The sequence below is a fragment of the Pseudophryne corroboree genome, chromosome 3 (genome assembly GCF_028390025.1).
Source record: "Pseudophryne corroboree isolate aPseCor3 chromosome 3, aPseCor3.hap2, whole genome shotgun sequence".
Classification (NCBI taxonomy): domain Eukaryota; kingdom Metazoa; phylum Chordata; class Amphibia; order Anura; family Myobatrachidae; genus Pseudophryne; species Pseudophryne corroboree.
Genome location: NC_086446.1, coordinates 708,449,379 through 708,469,318, shown reverse-complemented (window position 1 = coordinate 708,469,318; position 19,940 = coordinate 708,449,379). Strand labels below are relative to the sequence as shown.

Here is a 19,940-nt window from a genome sequence, read left to right as displayed (position 1 = left end):
GAGACATTAAGAATTTCGTTGATATAACCTATTAACTTACACCAGAATCTATATATTTTGGAGCAACCCCAATAACAGTGAAAAAACTTTGCATTAGACATAGAGCATTTCATACAGTCACCTAGTTCATTACCGGAAATGTGTTTCCTCTGGGCGGGAGAGATGTAGGCCCTATGAATAAATCTAAAGTGAGTCTCCAGTAAGTAGGCAGATTGCAAATATTTAGAGTATGAGAAGTATCGGGAGAACAAGTGATCGGAGCATGTAGTGAGGGAAGGTATATCCGCGATCCAACTACAGAGTATGTTCTTCGAAAGTAGGGTGGCCTCTGGTTTGGCAGAGATGAGCCGGGGATAAATGTAGTGAAGTCTGTATCCTATGGCTGAATGGGACTGTAGGAGGTGGAGAATGATGTGTGTGTTGGTCGGAGGGGGAACCGGGCGAGGGAGAGAGTGCGCATAATGTCTGACCTGGAGGTATAGGTAAAACATGCTGTTGGGGAGAGAGAACTGTTGCTGGATTTCAGCGAAAGGGAGGACATTGCCACCTGGGTCGAAGACCTTGTTCACGAGAGCCACACCCTTTCGTCTCCAAACCCGGAACGCAGGGTTGTTCAGGGAGGGGGAGAAGTCAGGGTTACTCCAGAGGGGGAGATACGGGGAAAATCTAAAATCTCTTTTCAGTTTTTTGTGAAGACATATCCAGTTGATGTAAGGGTCTTGGAACATGATGTTGGAATACACTGAGTGGGGGATACTAGAGGTTTTGAGGTGCAATAGAGCAGCGGGGGAAAGAGGAGAAAATATGGCATTGTCAAGTGCTACGTCCATGAAGGTGGAGTCATCTAGCAGCCAGTCACCAGCATAACGAAAGCTTGAAGTGGTATAAGACTTGAAATCGGGTATCCCCAGGCCCCCCAATTTTTTGGGAAGCATAAGAGCAATTCGGGGGCGCTTCCCATTCCATAAAAACGAGGAGATGGCGGAGTTGATGGAGAGGATATCACCATTGGTGAGGGCAACAGGCAACATTTGAATCATATAGAATATTTTAGGGAAGATAACGGTCTTCACCGCCGATGCCCTCCCCATCAAGGCAGTCACTTTTTGAATAATGTGGGAGAAATTAGACTTATACAAGTCTTCTAACTTGCTGGTGACATGGACCCCAAGATATTTAATTTTGTTACAAATTAATCTGAAACTGGGAGAAAGCAGGAGCAGAAGATAGATCCAAGGAGTATGAACCTATCGGCATCAATTCCGATTTTTCTACATTTACTTTATAGCCGGAAACTGAGCCGAAGGTTTCGACCAGGATCATAATGTGTGGGATCGAGGTAAGTGGGTCAGTGATGAAGAGTAGCATATAATCTGCATAGAGGGAAACTTTTAATACACAGTCGGAGATTTTTATACCCTTAAATTCAGGTGAGTTGCGTAAAAGGATGGCAAGTGGCTCGATGGCAATTGCAAAGAGGAGAGGGGAAAGAGGGCACCCCTGTCTTGTACCCCTGAATAAGGAGAAGCGGTCTGAAATCTGGCTGTTACATAGTATCTGAGAGATGGGATTGGAGTATAAAAGTTTAATATAAGAGATGAAGTTAGAAGAAAACCCAAAATTTGACATGGTATTAAAAAGGTGTGGCCACAGAACAAGGTCAAAGGCCTTTTCTGCATCTAGTGACAGGATGACGCCTGGAGGGGAAGTGCCTGAGGTGTGTTGTAAGTGTTGCACTGCCGATATGACCTTCCGCACATTCAGGACGAGTGTCTCCCTGAAATAAATCCGGTTTGATCCGGATGTATAATAGAAGGTAAAATCCTTTTAAGCCTGTCCGACAAAATCTTAGTAAGAATCTTATAATCCGAGTTCAACAAGGAGATCGGCCTATAAGAGGCTGGCAGGGTCAGGTCTTGCCCTGGCTTAGGTAAAACTCTGATATAAGCGGCATTAAAATATAAAGGGGCTTGGCCCGACCGCAATATGTGATTGAAAACGAGCACTAATGTGTCCTGAATGTGCGGAAGCATCAGCTTATAGAAGCTACTACTAAACCCATCGGGGCCTGGGGCTGTGCCCTGTTTCAAGGACCCAACCACGCAGGTGACTTCCGCTGGACTTATGGGGGCCGTCAAATCGGCATCTAATGTCGTGGATAATCTAGGGGTAGCGTATTCCAAATCAGGAAGAGATGGGGGAGTGGTGAATGCGTAATTCTCAGGGGAGAGAGAAGGGGCAGGTGAGTAAAGGGAAGCATAGAAGTCCTTGAGGACTGAGACAATCTGGACATTGGAGGACGTTAGGGATCCGTCTGGTTTTCTTAGGGGGTGAACTAAAGAGGAGGGTCTCGTGCCTTTTAACATGTTAGTTAGCAGTTTACTGGACTTGTTCCCAAACCGATGGTAGCGATAATTAACCGCAATTAAGGATTTATTACCTCTACTATTTAAGTATTCATTGAAGTGAGTCTTAGCAGAGAGGTATACTTGCTTATTAGTCACAGTTGGACTTTGGCAATAAGCTGAGTAGGCAGTGGATAACAGACTTTGCAATGATAAATAAGTGGCGGCATATGATTTGTTTAGACGGGCCACATATGACAGAATGTTTCCCCGTAGGACCGACTTAGCTGCTTGCCAAAATAGAGGGGGATTGTCAATCGCGTGGGACTGATTATTTGCGTGGTATTCCTCCCAACTAGTTTGAAGCATTGTTTTAAATTTAAAGGAGGTCAAAAGGTTGGATGGGAAACGCCATATGATTTTGTTAGGGGGTTCGTCAGAAACGTGTAAAGAGAACCACTGCAGAGAATGATCCGAGACAGATATCGGCTCAATCTCCACGGACGAGACTCTCGTGAACAAGGCCAGGGACAGCAACAGGTAGTCTATGCGGGACAGGGTGTGGTTGGCTGCAGACATACAGGTGTACATTTTGACAGTGGGATTAACAACTCTCCATATGTCCACTAGGCACAATTGTGTGGCAAAATGGGGAATACCATACTTGGGAAGTGAGAAAGTGTGAGGGGGTAGATGACCTGTCCAGGTAAACATCTGAGATGAGGTTAAAATCACCGCAGACCAACAGGCCCTCATCCATATAAGGTGTCAGTAGCGTAATCAATTTTACAAAAAAGTGTCTTTTGTACACTGTCGGGGTATATACATTCCATAAAGTGTATCGTTTGGAGTGTAGGGTAATGTGCGCTATGACAAACCTGCCTTCCGTGCAGGAATCATTTTTAGAAGCTCGGAGGGGAGGTGCCGTTTAATCAATATGGCTACTCCACGGGACCTGGAATTAAAAGAAGCACTTGCTAATAATTTCCACCCTAACATTTGTAATTTCAGCATTTCCGCGGGAACCAAGTGTGCCTCTTGAACAAAAACAATATCTAAATGTAACTATTACAGTACAGCAAAATTTTCCTCCGCTTCGCACATTTAAGGACCCAATCTTAATTTCAGCCATATTGTGTACACATGCATTGTAATCTGAATTGTAAGGTAACCAGGGAGGAGGAGCATAGAACTAGTAGAGCCCATATGGGGGCAGGGAGGGGGAGGGACATTGGGGAAAAACAGAGGGGGGGGGAACACAAGGACAGAGACAAAACACCAAAGAACACGACTAGCGCGTTGAAGACAGCTATGAAATAATCACATAATTTCCGGAGGCCCGGAAAAATTTGGAGAACCAATAGGTGCAGAGACCAAACCAACATAAACCCGGAGCATTACTCCCTCCGTGCCCGGGGAGAATTGAGATCATGAAACCTCATCATAAGGCGGGACAACATGTAATGGAGCAGGAACCATGTATGAACATAAAGAACAGAATTTGCAAAGAGTTGAGCCACAAGCTTTGAGACATAGCAGCTTGCATGCGGTGAGCAGCAATAGTGGAGTGATGAAAACTGATGAGCTCCGCAGCGTCAATTAGGGTCAGAGATGTCCGCATCTGAGCGGGAGCGACCTTCACATAGGAAATCCGCAGCGTCATCCGGGGTGGTAAAGTCATAATGCCTATCCTTGTCGAAGATCCATGAATTAGCGTGATATATCAGTGCAAATTTTCTCTTGTCGGCAATGAGTCGGGTGCATATAGGGGAGAAGGCACGTTGTACTTTCGTCAATTCGGCAGAAAAGTCTTGGAAAAGTCTGAGATTTTTGCCTTCCCAATTCAGGACAGGCTGTTTCCTAGAGGCACGCCATATTTCCAGCTTATGTGTGTAACTCAGACATTTAAAGATGGTCACTCTGGGGCGGGTGTCAGTCAGACGGGGAGGGGGGCCAATACGGTGTACCCGTTCTATAACCATATCTTTACAGGCATCTTGAATGCTAAGGAGGGTGGGTAATGTGTTAGTGACAAAGTTCTCCAAGGAGGCCCCTTTTAGGGATTCAGGCAAACCCACGATCCTAATATTATTCTGTCTGGAACGATTTTCGATTTCCTCCAGCTTATTAATAAAGGCATAGTTGTCTTTTTCAAGATGTTTAATTTCACACTGCATATCAGCAATATTGTGAGCCATGGATCCTCTCCTGTTCTCCGCTGTGGAGACCCGTGTGTTTAAGTGTTGCAGCTGCGCTGTAATGTCACTCACCGCCTTGGTTAGCAGCGGGCCCATGGTGGATGAGATGGCGTCCACTAGATCCCCATATAGAAGCGGACTGTCACAGTGCCTGGGTGAGGACATCGGATCAGAGTCCTGCCTATCCGCCACTAACTTCTTGGACGCCGGGGAGTGTTCGATGGACACGCCAAATGGCGCCATGACAGGGACCGCTCCTCTCTTCACTTGTAGCAGCGCCTGCTGCTGCGAGCGCGGCGGCTGCGTTGCGGTCACAAATTTGTCCATCTCAGGTGGACCCCAGGTGGGGAGGATAAAAGTGGTGAGGTTTGGAGGCGGTAAGGCCTTGTAAAAGTGGTAGTTTGGCTGGGCACGGAGCGGAGCTGTGAGATGGAGCAGCTCACTCCATGCACCCGGAACCGGAAGTCTGTAGGTTCTCTTTTATATACTCACTCATGGCTTGAGTCTCAGGAACGGAGACTCTAGACCTCTAGGTGGCTTTCTCCACGGGATAATATCAATGTGACAATCCCACTCTCGATGGGGAGGCAGAACATCAGCGGCCTTTTCACTGAAGATGTCAGCAAAATCTTTGTAGGCCTCAGGAAGATTGGACTGGACCTTTAACCCTGAGGATCTCACAGGATGGATTTGAGCCGGACAGGAGTGGAAACATGAGGAACTCCATGCTGTGAGCTGTAACGTGGACCTGTCAATTTGTGGATTGTGTAACTGAAGCCAGCGCATAGCCAGCACAGTCTCATAAGTGGCTTTAGAGATGACCAAGAATTCAATGAACTCAGAATAGAGGAAGCCCACTCCCGGGACCACTGGCTTAGTTTGCTGAATGATGGAGTCCTTAGCAATACGACTGCCGTCCACAGCAGTGAGGTAGACTTGATGAGTCAGCTTTGAAACAGGAAGATGGATTCTGTCAACTGCAGCCTGTGTAATAAAGTTCCCAGCAGCAATGCAGTCCACTAGAGCAGAAAAAGACTGTAGAACACTCTGTGTTTCCAGGGTAACAGGCAGGATGAGATCTCAGGAAGAAGGAGCTTTGGTTAAAAGAGAGAATCTGCTCGCTCCCATAACGGGGAGACCCAATTCAAGGCAGGACCAGTCAGGAGAGACACAATGTATGCAATCTTTGTCCTAGTTGTCGGGAAGTTGTGCGGCAGCAATTCAAAGTGGACTTCATACTGATTCAGAAATCCATGAAACATTTTGGAATTGCCATCGAACTTACTCGGCATAGGAAGATGGAGACGAGACCCTGGAACGGTGGCAACTGGAGAACCTGAAGCTGTGGAGCTGGAAACTGGAGCTGAAGATGGAGCTGGAGCAACGGAACTTGGAAGAGACTGTTGTAAAGTGTCCAGTTGGGAAGACATCCCTTGCAGGCACCGTATAATCTGCTGTTGTGCAGCCTCTTGACCATCGAGTCATGACACTAAACTTTGAAGGGTCCCTGCCCCCACACTTTGACCGCCGTCCGGGTCCATGGACCTTGAACAAACTGTCAGGTCTGTAACTGTGTCTTTTCCCGGAGGGGCCACTAGTGGGTCAGTGGTGGTGCGGTGAAGGATATAAGGAGGCTGTAGTAAATGCCAGCGCATGTGCGCAATTATGTTTATTTAGCACACAGAGGTATGAACAGTAACTGGAACACAATAACAATACTGATGGTGTGAGCTAGGAAGTATACAGTTCCTGCAAGGGATGTCTTCCCGACTGGACACTCTGCAACAGTCCTTTCCAAGTACTGTCGCTCCAGCTTCCAGTTCCACAGCTTCAGTTTCTCCAGTTGCTACCGTTCCAGTGTCTCGTCTTCATCTTCCTATGTCAAGTAAACTCGATGGCAATCCCAAAATGTGTCATGGATTTCTGAATCAGTGTGAAGTCCACTTTGAATTGCTGCCGCACAACTTCCCGACACCTAGGACAAAGGTTGCATACATTCTGTCTCTCCTGACTGGTCCTGCCTTGAATTGGATCTCCCCGTTATGGGAGCGAGCAGATTCTCTCTTTAACAACTATACAGAGTTTGTTGCTGCATTCTGACGCATCTTTGATGAACCTGGGCGTACAACAACAGGACAACATCCAACAAGGTCCAAAGGGCCTTGCTGCCCTTGCAAGGTCCTCAAGGCCTAAATGGCGGAGAATGGGGTGGTGGGGTTGAGTCTTTGAAAATGGGCCATACAGTAAGCCCCTTCCTACCAACAGCAAAGTCTGGGTAACTGCTGGAATCTTTTTCAATGGGGTTGTTCCATGGCAGATCACAGAAGCCCCGCTTCATTAATCACCTCACAGCACTCTCCCCCCCCCCCCCACCTCTTCAATAAACACCTGACAGCACACACTGCTCAACACCAGCAAAATGACCTTATTAGACGCATTCTTGTCCTGGGCTCCTTCTCACCTTTCATTGCTCCCGGCCTCCTTCCTAAGACAGACCCTCTTAGGCTCCGCCATTCCTTGGCATGTCACAAAGAGAAGTTCTGCAGGCTGTCGGGAATTGTACTTTAAAATGTATAAACTATTCAGGCTATTTACAGAGCGCAAATCAAGGACCTAGACTACAACTCCCAACAGCTCCCGTGGTACTGAACGATGCACATCCAAGCTGTAATTGCAAGCTATGCTGTACTAGAAGCCTGGGAGTTTATTTACTAATATTCATGTTTTAGTCGTTTTTAAGAGTGTTTGATCTCGAATGGCATTTTACTGCAACTTTTTGATTCCTGATACGGTAATTTACTAAGCTGCCGAGTTTGCAACATTCGTATTTTCTGATGTCGATGTGATTGGTAATGTCAGGCAGTGTTTTACGTGAGTGATTAGTAAAACACTGCCTGACAAAACACAAGGAATCCCGGCCGGATCTGTGAGATCCGTGCAGGGCTTCATTGTGTGCATTCTGAGCAGTGCAGAATGGGTTAAAAAATTTAAAAAGAATTGCGTGGGGTCCCCCCTCCTAAGCATAACCAGCCTCGAGCTCTTTGAGCCGGTCCTGGTTGTAAAAATACAAGGAAAAAAATGACTGTGGTTCCCCTATATTTAAACAACCAGCACCGGGCTCCATGCCTGGTCCTGGTGCCAAAAATACGGGGCACAAAAGACATAGGGGTCCCCCGTATTTTTACCTCCAGCACCGGATTCCACTAGTCAGAGAGATAATGCCACAGCCGGGGGACACTTTTATATTGGTCCCTGCGGCCCTGGCATTAAATCCCCAACTAGTCACCGCTGGCCGGGGTACCCTGGAGGAGTGGGGACCCCTTAAATCAAGGGGTCCCCCCCTCCAGCCACCCAAGGACCAGGGGTGAAGCCCGAGACTGTCCCCCCCATCCGTGGGCAGTGGATGGGAGGCTGATAGCCTTTTGTGTAAAAATAAAATATTGTTTTTTGTAGCAGAACTACAAGTCCCAGCAAGCCTCCCCCGCAAGCTGGTACTTTGAGAACCACAAGTACCAGCATGCGGGGGGAAACGAGCCCGCTGGTACCTGTAGTTCTACTACATAAAAAATACCCAAATAAAAACAATACACAGACACCGTGAAAGTAAAATTTTATTAAACGTACATGCACACTTACATACATACATACTTACCTATGTTGACACGAAGCACTCGGTCCTCTTGTCCAGTAGAATCCCGGGGTACCTGTAAATAAAATTATACTTACGAAGAATCCGGTGTAGATCGGTCCTCTTCTTATAAGTTATAATCCAGGGACTTGGTAAAATAAAAAAACGAAAACCCTGATCCACGAACTAAAAAGGGTCCCATGTTTAAGCATGGAACCCCTTTCCCCGTCTGGCGGGACCCCACATGACTCCTGTCAAAGAGGGTCCCTTCAGCCAATCAGGGAGCGCCACGTCAGGACCGGCTCAAAGAGCCCGAGGCTGGTTATGCTTAGGAGGGGGGACCCCACGCAATTTATTTTTAGAATTTTTACACTAAACAGACCCTTTCCCATAGATAACCATGCACAGATCTCACTGATCTGTGCATGATTATCCAAACTCGCCTGGAAAAACCAGGTCTATTTTTTTGCTGCTTTTTTTAACGATTCGCAAAAAAATACACCCTCAATTGAGCATTCAGAGACTAACACCCAAATACAAATGATTAGTAAATACCCGTGTTGTATGAACAAACAGCCGCGTTTGACCGATGGTCTATTCATTCGTATTTCTCAACTTTGCCGTCAAAACCATTACGAATTGCCCAAACACTGCCGAGATTTGTGCTTAGTAAATTCCTGTGTTGCCACTTAGAAAAAAAAAAACACAAACTCGGAATTTTAGTAAATATACCCCCTGGTTGTCATGGTGTTACTGGTGACGAACTGTAACCATACAGTACATAAAAAAACAGGTGAAAATCAGATTTTTGGTGTTAAAATGCACAAGCGAGACAAGTGCAACCTGAATTGAGAATTCAGATGTTTTTTTATGGTTCCGATTGGCTCTAATCTAAGGGCTGAGCTGTAGAACTATTAAGCTGTACACCAACAAAGGATTCGAGGAGTCAACTGCCAAAGTGTAGGCTATGAATAGATTATGGCGAGCTCAATGAGCCCATACACCTGGAGGTTCGGGCACTGCAAGCCCACAAGAAAATGTAGAAATTTGACCAACTAGTAATTGCCAATTACAGGGACATTTTAAGGCCACATGAAATGGGTATAAGAGCATATTCTAAGGTCAATATTAAGTACTTCAACCTATTGGCTTATGAGTCTATCACTAAAATAACCTTATTTTAATAACACACACTTAAAAAGCTCCATCGATTTTGTTGAAAAATTCACTCATTAAAAAAAAAGTTGCTTCAGGGCCCTTCCGGGATTATGGGCCATGAAACTTAGGCTTCATTAGTTTCAAAGTAGATCCGCCTCTGCAGTGAATATACAAAGTATCAGTGGATCAGTAAAAATTTTAACTGTAAACTGTGTCCATAATGCAAGAAACTGGAAATCTCAGGACATATGCCTTGGTGTCTGAATGACACAGTTGTTGGGTATACTACATGGTATAACATTAGGAGCTAAGAGGTTTTAATGCTCCAATTCTTGTGTACATCTATTATTATTATTATTATTATTATTATTATTATTATCCTTTATTTATATGGCGCCACAAAGGATCCCATTACACAGTACATAATAAAATGAGCAAACAAGAAAACAGCACTTACAGTACAAAATAGGGCAGGTATAGAAAACCCGGGGTTAGGTGCCATCAAAGGGAGTATGCAGTATAAGATAGTGTAAGTAAGAAAAGGAAAGGCACATGAGGAAATAAGTCCCTGCTCTTGCGAGCTTACAATCTAAAAGGTGAGGGGGTAACAGACCAGAGTGACACAGACGAGGTAGACAGTGAGCATAGACAAGAGGGCTAGGAGGAGAGTTAACTGGGTTTGGTGAATAAATGGGTCTTGAGAACCCGTTTGAAGTTTTGTAGAGAAGTGGAGAGTCGGATGGGGAGAGGTAGAGCATTCCAAAGATAGGGAGCAGCACGTGCAAAATCTTGAAGGTAGGAGTGGGAGGAGGTAATTAGTTAGCAGGAGAGATGGCGTACATTAGCAGAGCGAAGAGGATGGGTGGGAATGTAAAGAGAGATAAGGTCAGAGATGTAAGAGGGCGAAGAGTGGGTGAGGGTTTTGTAGGTGAGTGTGAGAAGCTTGAATTGGATTCTGAATGGGAAGGGTAGCCAGTGAAGGTCCTGCAAGAGAGGGGATGTGAATGTAGTACGTTTGGTGAGGAAGATGAGACAAGCAGCAGCATTGAGGATAGATTGAAGTGGAGAGAGGCATTGTTGAGGGAGGCCAGATAGGAGGATATTGCAGTAGTCTAATCTGGAGATGACCAGTGAGTGAATGAGGGTCTTAGTAGCATCCTGGGTGAGAAAGGATCTGATCCTGGAGATGTTTTTGAGGTGGAAATGGCAGTTTTAGAGAGGTACTGAATGTGTGGTTTTAAGGAGAGGGAGGAGTCAAGTATTACTCCAAGACATCGCACTTGGGGGCTAGAGGAGATAGTTGTGCTATCAATGGATAATGAAATTGTGGGAGGTGAGGTTATGCGGGAGGGAGGAAAGATGATCAGCTCAGTCTTAGACATGTTAAGTTTAAGAAAGCGCTGGGACATCCAGGAAGAGATAGCAGAGAGACAGTTGGAGATAAGAGTGAGGAGAGCATCGGAGAGGTCAGGGGAGGATAGGTAGATTTGAGTATCATCAGCATAGAGATTATATTTTAAGTCAAAAGAGCTAATGAGCTCACCTAATGAGGATGTGTAGAGAGTGAAAAGGAGAGGCCCAAGAACAGAACCTTGGGGGACATCTACTGGTAGAGGAAGTGGGGGGGGGGGAGGTGGAGTCATGAGAGGAGACAGAGAAGGAACGTTCAGAAAGGTAGGAGGATAGCCAGGAGAGAGCAGTATCACACACACCAAGGGAATAAAGGATTTGCAGGAGGAGAGGGTGGTCTACAGTGTCAAAAGCAGCAGAGATGTCAAGGAGAATAAGCAGAGAGTAGTGGCCCCTGGATTTCGCAGCAAGGAGGTCATTGCAGACTTTTGTGAGGGCAGTTTCAGTGGAGTGCTGAGGACGGAAACCAGACTGGAAAGGGTCAAGCAGTGAGTGGGAAGAAAGAAAGACAGTGAGGCGGTTGTAGACAATACGCTAAAGGAGTTTGGAGGCAAAAGGGAGAAGAGAGATGGGTCGGTAGTTAGAGAGATTAGTTGGATCAAGGGTAGGTTTTTTAAGAATAGGGGATACAAGTGCATGCTTGAAGGCAGAAGGGACAGTGCCTGATGAGAGTGAGAGATTGAGTAGATGAGCAAGATGGGAACAGGGAGAAGAAGAGAGGAAGCGGAGAAGGCGGGAGGGAATAGGGTCAAGTGGAGAGGTGGAGGGGGGTGAGGACCGGATGAGGACCATGACTTCCTCTCCAGATACAGGGAAGAAAGATGTCAGAGTTGGTAGGAGGGAAGGAGAGGGGGGGTTGAGAAATGGAGGAGGGGGGTTGCTCAGGTTCTGATGGAATGTTATGTCCTGACGAATGGAGTCAATTTTGGATGTGAAGTAGGTGGCAAAGTCAAGAGCAGAAAGCGAAGAGGGGAGTTGAGGCGGGGGTGGGCAGAGGAGTGAGTTGACAGTTGCAAAGAGGTGCCTGGGGTTTGAGGATTGGGAGGAGATGAGATTTTTGAAGTAAGTCTGTTTGAGAGGGTAAATGCAGCAAAGTAGGATGAGAGCATAAATTTGTAGTGGAGGAAGTCTGCCTTATTGCATGATTTCCTCCAGTGACGTTCAGCGGTACGTGAGCATTTTTGCAGATATCTGGTGCATTTGGTGTGCCAGGGTTGAGGTGTCGATCTGCGAGGGTGAATAGTGGTTGGTGGGGCGACAGAGTCAAGAGCAGAGGTAAGGGATGCATTGTAAAGGGAAGTAGCTTGTTCAGGGCAGGAAAGAGAGAGAATAGGAGAGAGCAGCGAGTCAAACAGGGAAGATAGGGAAGTGGTGTCAATAGCCTCAATGTTATGCTTAGTGATGGTAGTCTTAGGTGGTAAAGATGGAGAAGCAGATAGAGATAGGTTAAAAGTGAGCAGGTGATGGTCAGAGAGGGGGAACAGGGAGTTAGAGAAATCAGAAAGATCACAGCGGTGAGGGAAAATCAGATCCAGTGAGCTCCCGTTCACATCGGAGTGTGAGGTGGTCCACTGGGAGAGACCAAGAGTAGAGGTGAGGTTAAGGAGTTTAGAGGCAGGTGATTTTGTGGGGTTATTGATAGGGATATTGAAATCACCTAGGATAATGGAGGGAATGTCAGAAGAGAGGAAGTGAGGCAGCCAGGAAGCGAAGTGCTGTATAATGGAGGTCATTCCGAGTTGTTCGCTCGCAAGGCGATTTTAGCAGAGTTGCTCACGCTAAGCCGCCGCCTACTGGGAGTGAATCTTAGCATCTTAAAATTGCGAACGAAGTAATCGCAATAGCGCGATTACACACCTCGTAGAAGTTTCTGAGTAGCTTCAGACTTACTCGGCATCTGCGATCAGTTCAGTGCTTGACGTTCCTGGTTTGACGTCACAAACACACCCAGCGTTCGCCCAGACACTCCTCCGTTTCTCCGGCCAGTCCTGCGTTTTTTCCGGAAACGGTAGCGTTTTTTCCCACACGCCCATAATACGGCCTGTTTCCGCCCAGTAACACCCATTTCCTGTCAATCACATTACGATCGCCAGACCGATGAAAAAGCCGTGAGTAAAATTACTAAGTGCATAGCAAATTTACTTGGCGCAGTCGCAGTGCGGACATTGCGCATGCGCATTAAGCGGAAAATCGCTGCGATGCGAAGATTTTTACAGAGCGAACAACTCGGAATGAGGGCCCATATGTGTAAAATGACCCTAGAGGTTGCATGTAATGATAACCAGCAGCGAATACAACATATAAGTGGAGTTCCTGTGAACAGGTAAAGACTTGAAGTTGTATCTAATTCATACTTTAACTTCAGATTATAGACTGGTGGGCCAAGCAGTTCATAGAGTTATGTCTGTACTGGAATATAATCATAACTACCACCTGTGTTCCATTCACAATGCTCACTGGTGTAGATTGCCCAGGTTTGATAACTTTTACTTTCATAAATCTAGAGCTTACTCATTTTAATCTTCCGTTATGTTGTAGATACTCAGGAGGACGTGCCGAGACCAACATGGCTTTGATTACGGTGGAGTTTCTGTCCGGGTTTCACTCTGATGAGACAAGCGTAAATAAGGTGAGAAACATAATTCAGTCAATTATTTGTGTATCTCCCTAAATTAATTGTGGATACTCAGATTTGGAAGCCTGCTGCTTGTATTTTGCTGACCTGGCTGACAGTATTGGCAAGTCAAAGAAACAGGGCTGCTATATAGTATATAATTAATCTGAAGATATGATGTACTATAAGAAAAAAAATAACCTAATCATTAAGTGTAATCAAACTAAACATGGAACATAAATATGGGCAGTGAAAAATGTCCTCTAGTCTTGTTTAGTTTCAATAATAAACTTTCTCTAACATCCATAAGGGATACCGGGGTCACTTAGTACGATGGGGTATAGATGGGGTCCAAAGGAGCCGGTGCACTTTACATTTCTTCAACTGTGTGTGCTGGCTCCTCCCCTCTGTGTCCCCTACCACAGGCAGTTTAGAAAAAAGTGCCCTCAGGAGAGTATGCACACTCTGGAGCTCCAGAGAGTTTTCTTCAGTTTTATTTTAAACTTTATAATTTTCGGTATGCTGTTTGGCAACAGCATACCTGCACCATGGGAGTTAGGGGGGGGACGGTTACCGGTCTCTTCAGGTATCAGAGCCGCTTCCCTGCTGCAGGACCACCATCCTGAGAGGTTGTTGTACAGCAGGGCCCTGCGCCTTAGCGGTCGCATTCGCAGCACGCCGCACACCCCTAACAAATGCCTGAAGGTGAGAAGAGTGGTGAGTACAAACTGGGGGCCCCGCTAGGGGAGTCCCCCGGTTCTTGGTGTGGCGCAACGCGGGGTGGCATACGGAACCCTCCCTGGGGGGATCCGCTATAGCCCCTAGCCCCCCTGTGTACACTGGCAGCGGTAGTGTGAACTAGCATTTCTGTGATGTTTTACACTGTATGGGAGACTTTGCCAGTATAAATATCTACTTAGCTCTGGCGCAATTACAGCGGGCGGAGCTTCCTCAGAGCGGGACCAGCAGCGTTTTGGTGCCTTTCTCTGCTTCTAGCTGCAGCAGCAAGGACACACAGATCCTCCAGACACTCACAGATACTCAGGAAACTGGTACAGGGGTGCAAATAAGGGGGAGAGCCGCTATTGTACACTATATAGTGTCCTCAAAAAAGACAATCATCCGGTGTTTCTCTGTGATATAAGTATTGATACAGCTTGCAGTCTCATTGAGCCTGACTAGCTTGGGTGTGCTGTCCCTCTCTCACCCTATGTCTCCTTCTCACATACAGTGAAGGCAGGCTTGCTATTGTATATACTGGTGTGTGTGTGTGTGTGTGTGTGTGTGTGTGTGTGTGTGTGTGTGTGTGTGTGTGTGTGTATGTTGTCTACTAGCACCATGGTTTAAAACCAATAATGCAGTATATGTCACACCAGATTCTCTCCATCTACAATGGTTCCATGTCATCTGAACAATGCTGTCAGTCTTCCCAAGTTAGTGAAGAGACTGGGGAGGGGGGTAAGGGAGGGGGGAGGGGGAAGGGTCAGGAGCCATCCTGGCTCGGTACCATAAAAAGTATGATGGCAAATATGTCATCCCAGCTCACAGCTAATACTCAGAAGACACAACAATTGCAGCAGGCTGTGGCAGACCTGACTTCAAAGGCTGATAAACAACCCCCCTCCCCAGTTCAGGTCCACAAAAACGTGGACTGACTGATTTACTCTCAGAGGAAGTGCAGGAGGAGGGGGAAGAATTAGATCCTACTACAGAGGATTCTACTTCTGCACAGGGTATTGAACCCCTTATACTTGCTATCAGGGATGTATTGAAAATCCCTTTGGAAGATGCTGCAACACCGCAGTCGTTTTTCCTAGCACAGAAAAAACTTAGTGTAATTTTACCTGATTCTCCGGAACTAGATGACATATTTAAGCAAGCCTGGAAAAATCCTGACAAAAAATATCAGGTTACCAAAAGGTTTTTGCACACTTTCCCATTTACACCAGAAGGTAGGAAATATTGGGAAGGACCCCCAGCCGTGGACGTATCGGTCTCCCGCCTCTCAGAAAAGGTGGTGCTACCGGCTCCTGTACCTTAAAGGACCCTGGGGATAGGAAGATAGAGACTACACTAAAGTCTATTTACACAGCGGCTGGCGTATCATAGAGACCTGAGCTTCCAGGTTGCTGGATGTCACATGCCAGTCATATATGGGCGACTCAAATTCAAGAGGGCCTAGCGAAAGATATGTCCCTGGTCACTACGGTGACCCTCGCAAAACACATTCAAGACACTGCACGTGTCCTGTGTGACTCGCTCAAGCAAATAGATGCTAGGACTACTGCCATGCAGTGTTGGCGTGCAGAGCTTTGTGGCTGCGTCAGTGGATAGTGGACGCAGATTCCAAGCGCAGTGTGGAGTCTGTTCCCTTCTCTGGGGAGTGGCTATTTGGGGTTGAGTTGGACACGTGGATTTCTAAGGTTACTGCGGGAAAATCCATGTTTCTCCCCACTGTGGCTCCTCCGGCTAGCCGTTCCTACCCGGGGCCGTCTACCCAGTCCTTTCGGACTACAAGATTTAGATCATGAGCCAGAGGTGCCTCCAATGCTGCGAGAGGCACCAGAGGTAAGGCAAGAAAACAGACTGCAGCGGGTTCTCAGGATCCCAGTGCCAGTTCAGCCTCCACAAAGGCCTAGGCATGACGGTGCCCCCCCAACCCGAGAGGATCTTAAGGTGGGAGCTCGACTGCGTCACTTCAGCCGCGTCTGGGAAAGCTCCTGCCAGGATACCTGGGTGAAGGACCTAATTTCTCAGGGCTACAAGCTGGAGTTCGATGGCGCTCCTCCCCAACGATTTTTCAAATCAAGCTTACCAGTTTTGGAGGATACTCAAGTTACGCTACAACAGGCCATCCTAAAGTTGGTCCAGTCCCAAGTCATTGTTCCAGTGCTACTACAACAACAACAAGGAAAGGGTTATTACTCCAACCTGTTTGTGGTACCGAAACCGGATGGTTCGGTAAGGCCCATTTTGAATCTAAAGTCCTTGAACCCTTACCTAAAGGTTTTCAAGTTCAAGATGGAATCTTTGCGAGCAGTGATTGCGGGTCTGGAAGAACGGGAGTTCATGGTCTCACTGGATATAAAAGACGCCTATCTCCATATCTCGATTTAGCCACCCCACCAGGCTTATCTGTGGTTTGCCCTGCTGAACAATCACTACCAGTTCCAGGCTCTACCCTTCGGCCTGTCCACAGCTCCGAGGGTCTTCACGAAGGTGATGGCGGAGGTTATGTTCCAGCTCTGCATCCAGGGGGTCAATATTGTCCCTTACCTGGACGATCTCTTGATAATGGCGAGGTCCAGGGCGCTTCTATTGCTCAATATAGACTGCACTATTCAGCTTCTATCACATCATGGGTGGATCCTAAATTTACAGAAGTCCCACCTGGAGCCTACTCAGTGGCTCCTGTTACTGGGTATGTTTCTGGATACAGTGAATCAGAAAGTGTTCCTCCCAGAGGAAAAAGCGAGAACTCTCCAGGAGATAGTCCGTCTGGACTTGCGGCCTACTCAGATATCCATACATCTTTACATAATATTGTTGGGAAAGATGGTGGCCTCATATGAGGCCATCCAATTCAAAAGGTTCCATGCCAGAACATTCCAATTGGATCTTCTGAGCAAGTGGTCCAGATCTCATCTTCAGATGCACCGGATGATACATCTGTCTCCTCAGGCCAGGGTTTCCCTCCTGTGGTGGCTACAGTCCACCAATCTACTGCTTGGTCGAAGTTTCGGGATTCAGGATTGGATCCTCCTCACGACGGATTCGAGTCTGAGAGGATGGGGAGCTGTCACCCAAGGGGCTCAGTTCCAGGGCAGATGGTCAGACCACGAAGCACTACTTCCAATCAACATTCTGGAACTTCGGCCGATATACAACGCTCTGCTTCAGGCCTCTTCTCTGCTCAGAGATCGAGCGATTCAAGTTCAGTCGGACAACTCCATGGCAGTGGCCTACATAAATCGACAAGGAGGACCAAAAAGCAGAGCCTGCATGCGAGAGGTGTCAAAGATACTCCTCTGAGCGGAAAAAAATGCAAGAGCAATATCCGCCATCTTCATTCCGGGGTGGACAACTGGGAAGTGGACTTCCTGAGTCGTCACGATCTCCACCCAGGAGAGTGGAGTCTCCACCAACTGGTGTTTTAATAGATCATTGATCTGTGGGGCTGCCCACAGATAGATATGATGGCTTCTCGACTCAACACGAAGCTTCGCTGGTATTGCTCAAGAACCAGGGACCCTCAAGCAAGGGCAATAGACGCGCTGATGTCCCCTTGGCCTTACTGACTGGTCTACTTGTTTCTTCCGATTCGGTTGCTCACGAGGGTTTTAAAGCGAATCAGGAATCAAAGACTCCAGGCAATTCTGATTGCCCTGGATTGGCCTTGGAGGGAGTGGTACGTGGATCTTCTGGACATGTCCATCGCAGACCCTTGGCATCTGCCAGTGAGAAGAGATCTGCTGCAACAAGGACCTTTCGTCTACCCTGACTTACGGCGACTTTGTTTGACAGCTTGGAGGTTGAGCGGAACATCCTAGCTCACAAAGGCCTTTCCAAGAAGGTTGTTGCAACCATGGTGCAGGCCAGAAAACTTGTGACGTCAAAACACTATCATCACATCTGATGGAGATTGGTGCGAGGAATGCACGTATCCACCTGCAGAATTCCACTTGGGACGTTTCTTACGTTTCCTACAGACTGGTGTGGATAAGGGCTTACGTCTGGGATCCATTAAGGTCCAGATTTCGCGCTCCCAATTTTCTTTCAGAAAAAGTTGGCCCTATTGCCAGAGGTTCAGACCTTCTTGCGAGGGGTGCTTCACATACAACCTCCGTTTGTGCCGCCCACGGCACTTTGGGATTTGAATGTAGTGTTGTATTTTCTACAGTCCTCCTGGTTTGAACTTCTGACGACGGTAGAAGACAAGTACCTTACGTGGAAAAGGGTGATGTTACTGGCCCTGGCTTCTGCTAGGCGTTTCTCAGAATTGGAGGCCTTATCCTGTAAAAGTCCATACTTGGTCTTTTACGAAGACAGAGCTGAGCTTAGGACTAGACAGCAGTTCCTGCCAAAGGTGGTCTCTGCGTTCCACTTGAATCAACCCATTGTAGTCCCTTCAAGCTCTGGCACTTCTGCTCCTCCGGAGGCATTGGATATTATGCGAGCCTTGAAGATTTATGTCAAAAGGATGGCTCGGATACGAAAGATGGATTCCTTGTTCGTGCTCTATGATGCGCAGAGAAAGGGTTGCCCTGCTTCTAAGCAGTCCATTGCTCATTGGCTTAGGCTTACTATCCAGCAGGCCTATGTGTCGGAAGCCTTACCTGTTCCACAGTCACTGAAGGCCCACTCTACAAGATCAGTGGGGTCTTCCTGGGCGGCTGCCCATGGAGTCTCGGCCTTGCAACTATGCCGAGCTGCTACCTGGTCGTGGAAGAACACACCTTTGTGAAGTTCTACAAGTTTGATACCCTGGCCAAAGAGGATACCCAGTTTGGGCAGGCGGTGCTGCAGACGTCTCTGCACTTTCCCGAACTTTCTGGAAGCTTTGGGGCATCCCCATCGTACTAAGTGGACCCTAGTATCCCTTTTGGATGTTAGAGAAAATAGGATTTTAATTACCTACTGGTAAATCCTTTTCTCGTAGTCCATAAGGGATACTGGGCGCCCGCCTCAGTTCGTGGACTTGTCTGCAGGTTTTTCTTTTACAAAAGTTACCTGTTCAGCAGTTATTGTTTTGTTACCAGCCGTTGCTGGTCGTTTTATGTTATTGGTGTGCTGGTGTATAAATCTCACCACTCAATTGTTGTCTTGTTCCTTCTCTCAAGTATATCCATTCTCCTTCGGGCACTATTTTACTTATAACTGCCTGTGGGAGGGGGCATAGAGGGGAAGAGCCAGCACACCAAGTTGCAGAAATGTAAAGTGTACAGGCTCCTTTGGACCCCATCTATACCCCATCGTACTAAGTGACCCCAGTATCCCTTATGGACTACGAGAAAAGGATTTACCGGTAGGTAATTAAAATCCTATTTTTTATTCTACAAAGGAATGAAACGATGAAAGTGACAGAAAGAAACAAGTGGCAGGATGTAATAGAGTTTGAGATTGCTGGAGGTGCAGGATGCCGGCTGATCTCGGATGTTTTTTTTTAAAGGGGCAATCACTTACAAGGCAAAAACAGGCCTTGTAAGTGATTGCCCCTTTAAAAAAACATCTGAGATCAGCCAGCATCCCGCACCTTCCGTGATCTTGTGCTCCATAACATCCCACCCAATATGTTGTTCTTGAGTGTTCAGACTCCTAATTGTAGTCAGTAGGAATAAATATGTGTACTTCCTGATAATGTAATAAATATTCCATATGAAAAAATCTGTATCAAAAGATTAGAAAACATCAAATAGTTTAGATCAAAAATGTTCGCAGATAGTAATAATTTAAATGTAAGTATTAAAAAAAATAGTATGTGCTGTATAACAGTATAAAAAAATGAAACAAAATATATAAAACATACAGTACATGTAAAACTAAAACAATGTCTTTGGTGACACACCCGCAACACGCTCATGTCTGGC

The 19,940-nt window shown here is 46.7% G+C and overlaps 1 protein-coding gene across 2 annotated transcripts in view; it reads left to right on the top strand.

Moving 5' to 3' along the window:
• The window catches only part of LOC135056662 (alpha-2-macroglobulin-like), a 644,880-nt gene that overhangs the window by 560,627 nt on the left and 64,313 nt on the right, over positions 1 to 19,940 (top strand). For both annotated transcript variants that reach the window (XM_063962106.1, XM_063962105.1), the window contains one exon: positions 13,278 to 13,368. In XM_063962106.1, coding sequence (XP_063818176.1) covers positions 13,278 to 13,368 — 91 coding nt within the window. The remainder of the gene's footprint in view (positions 1 to 13,277; positions 13,369 to 19,940) is intronic.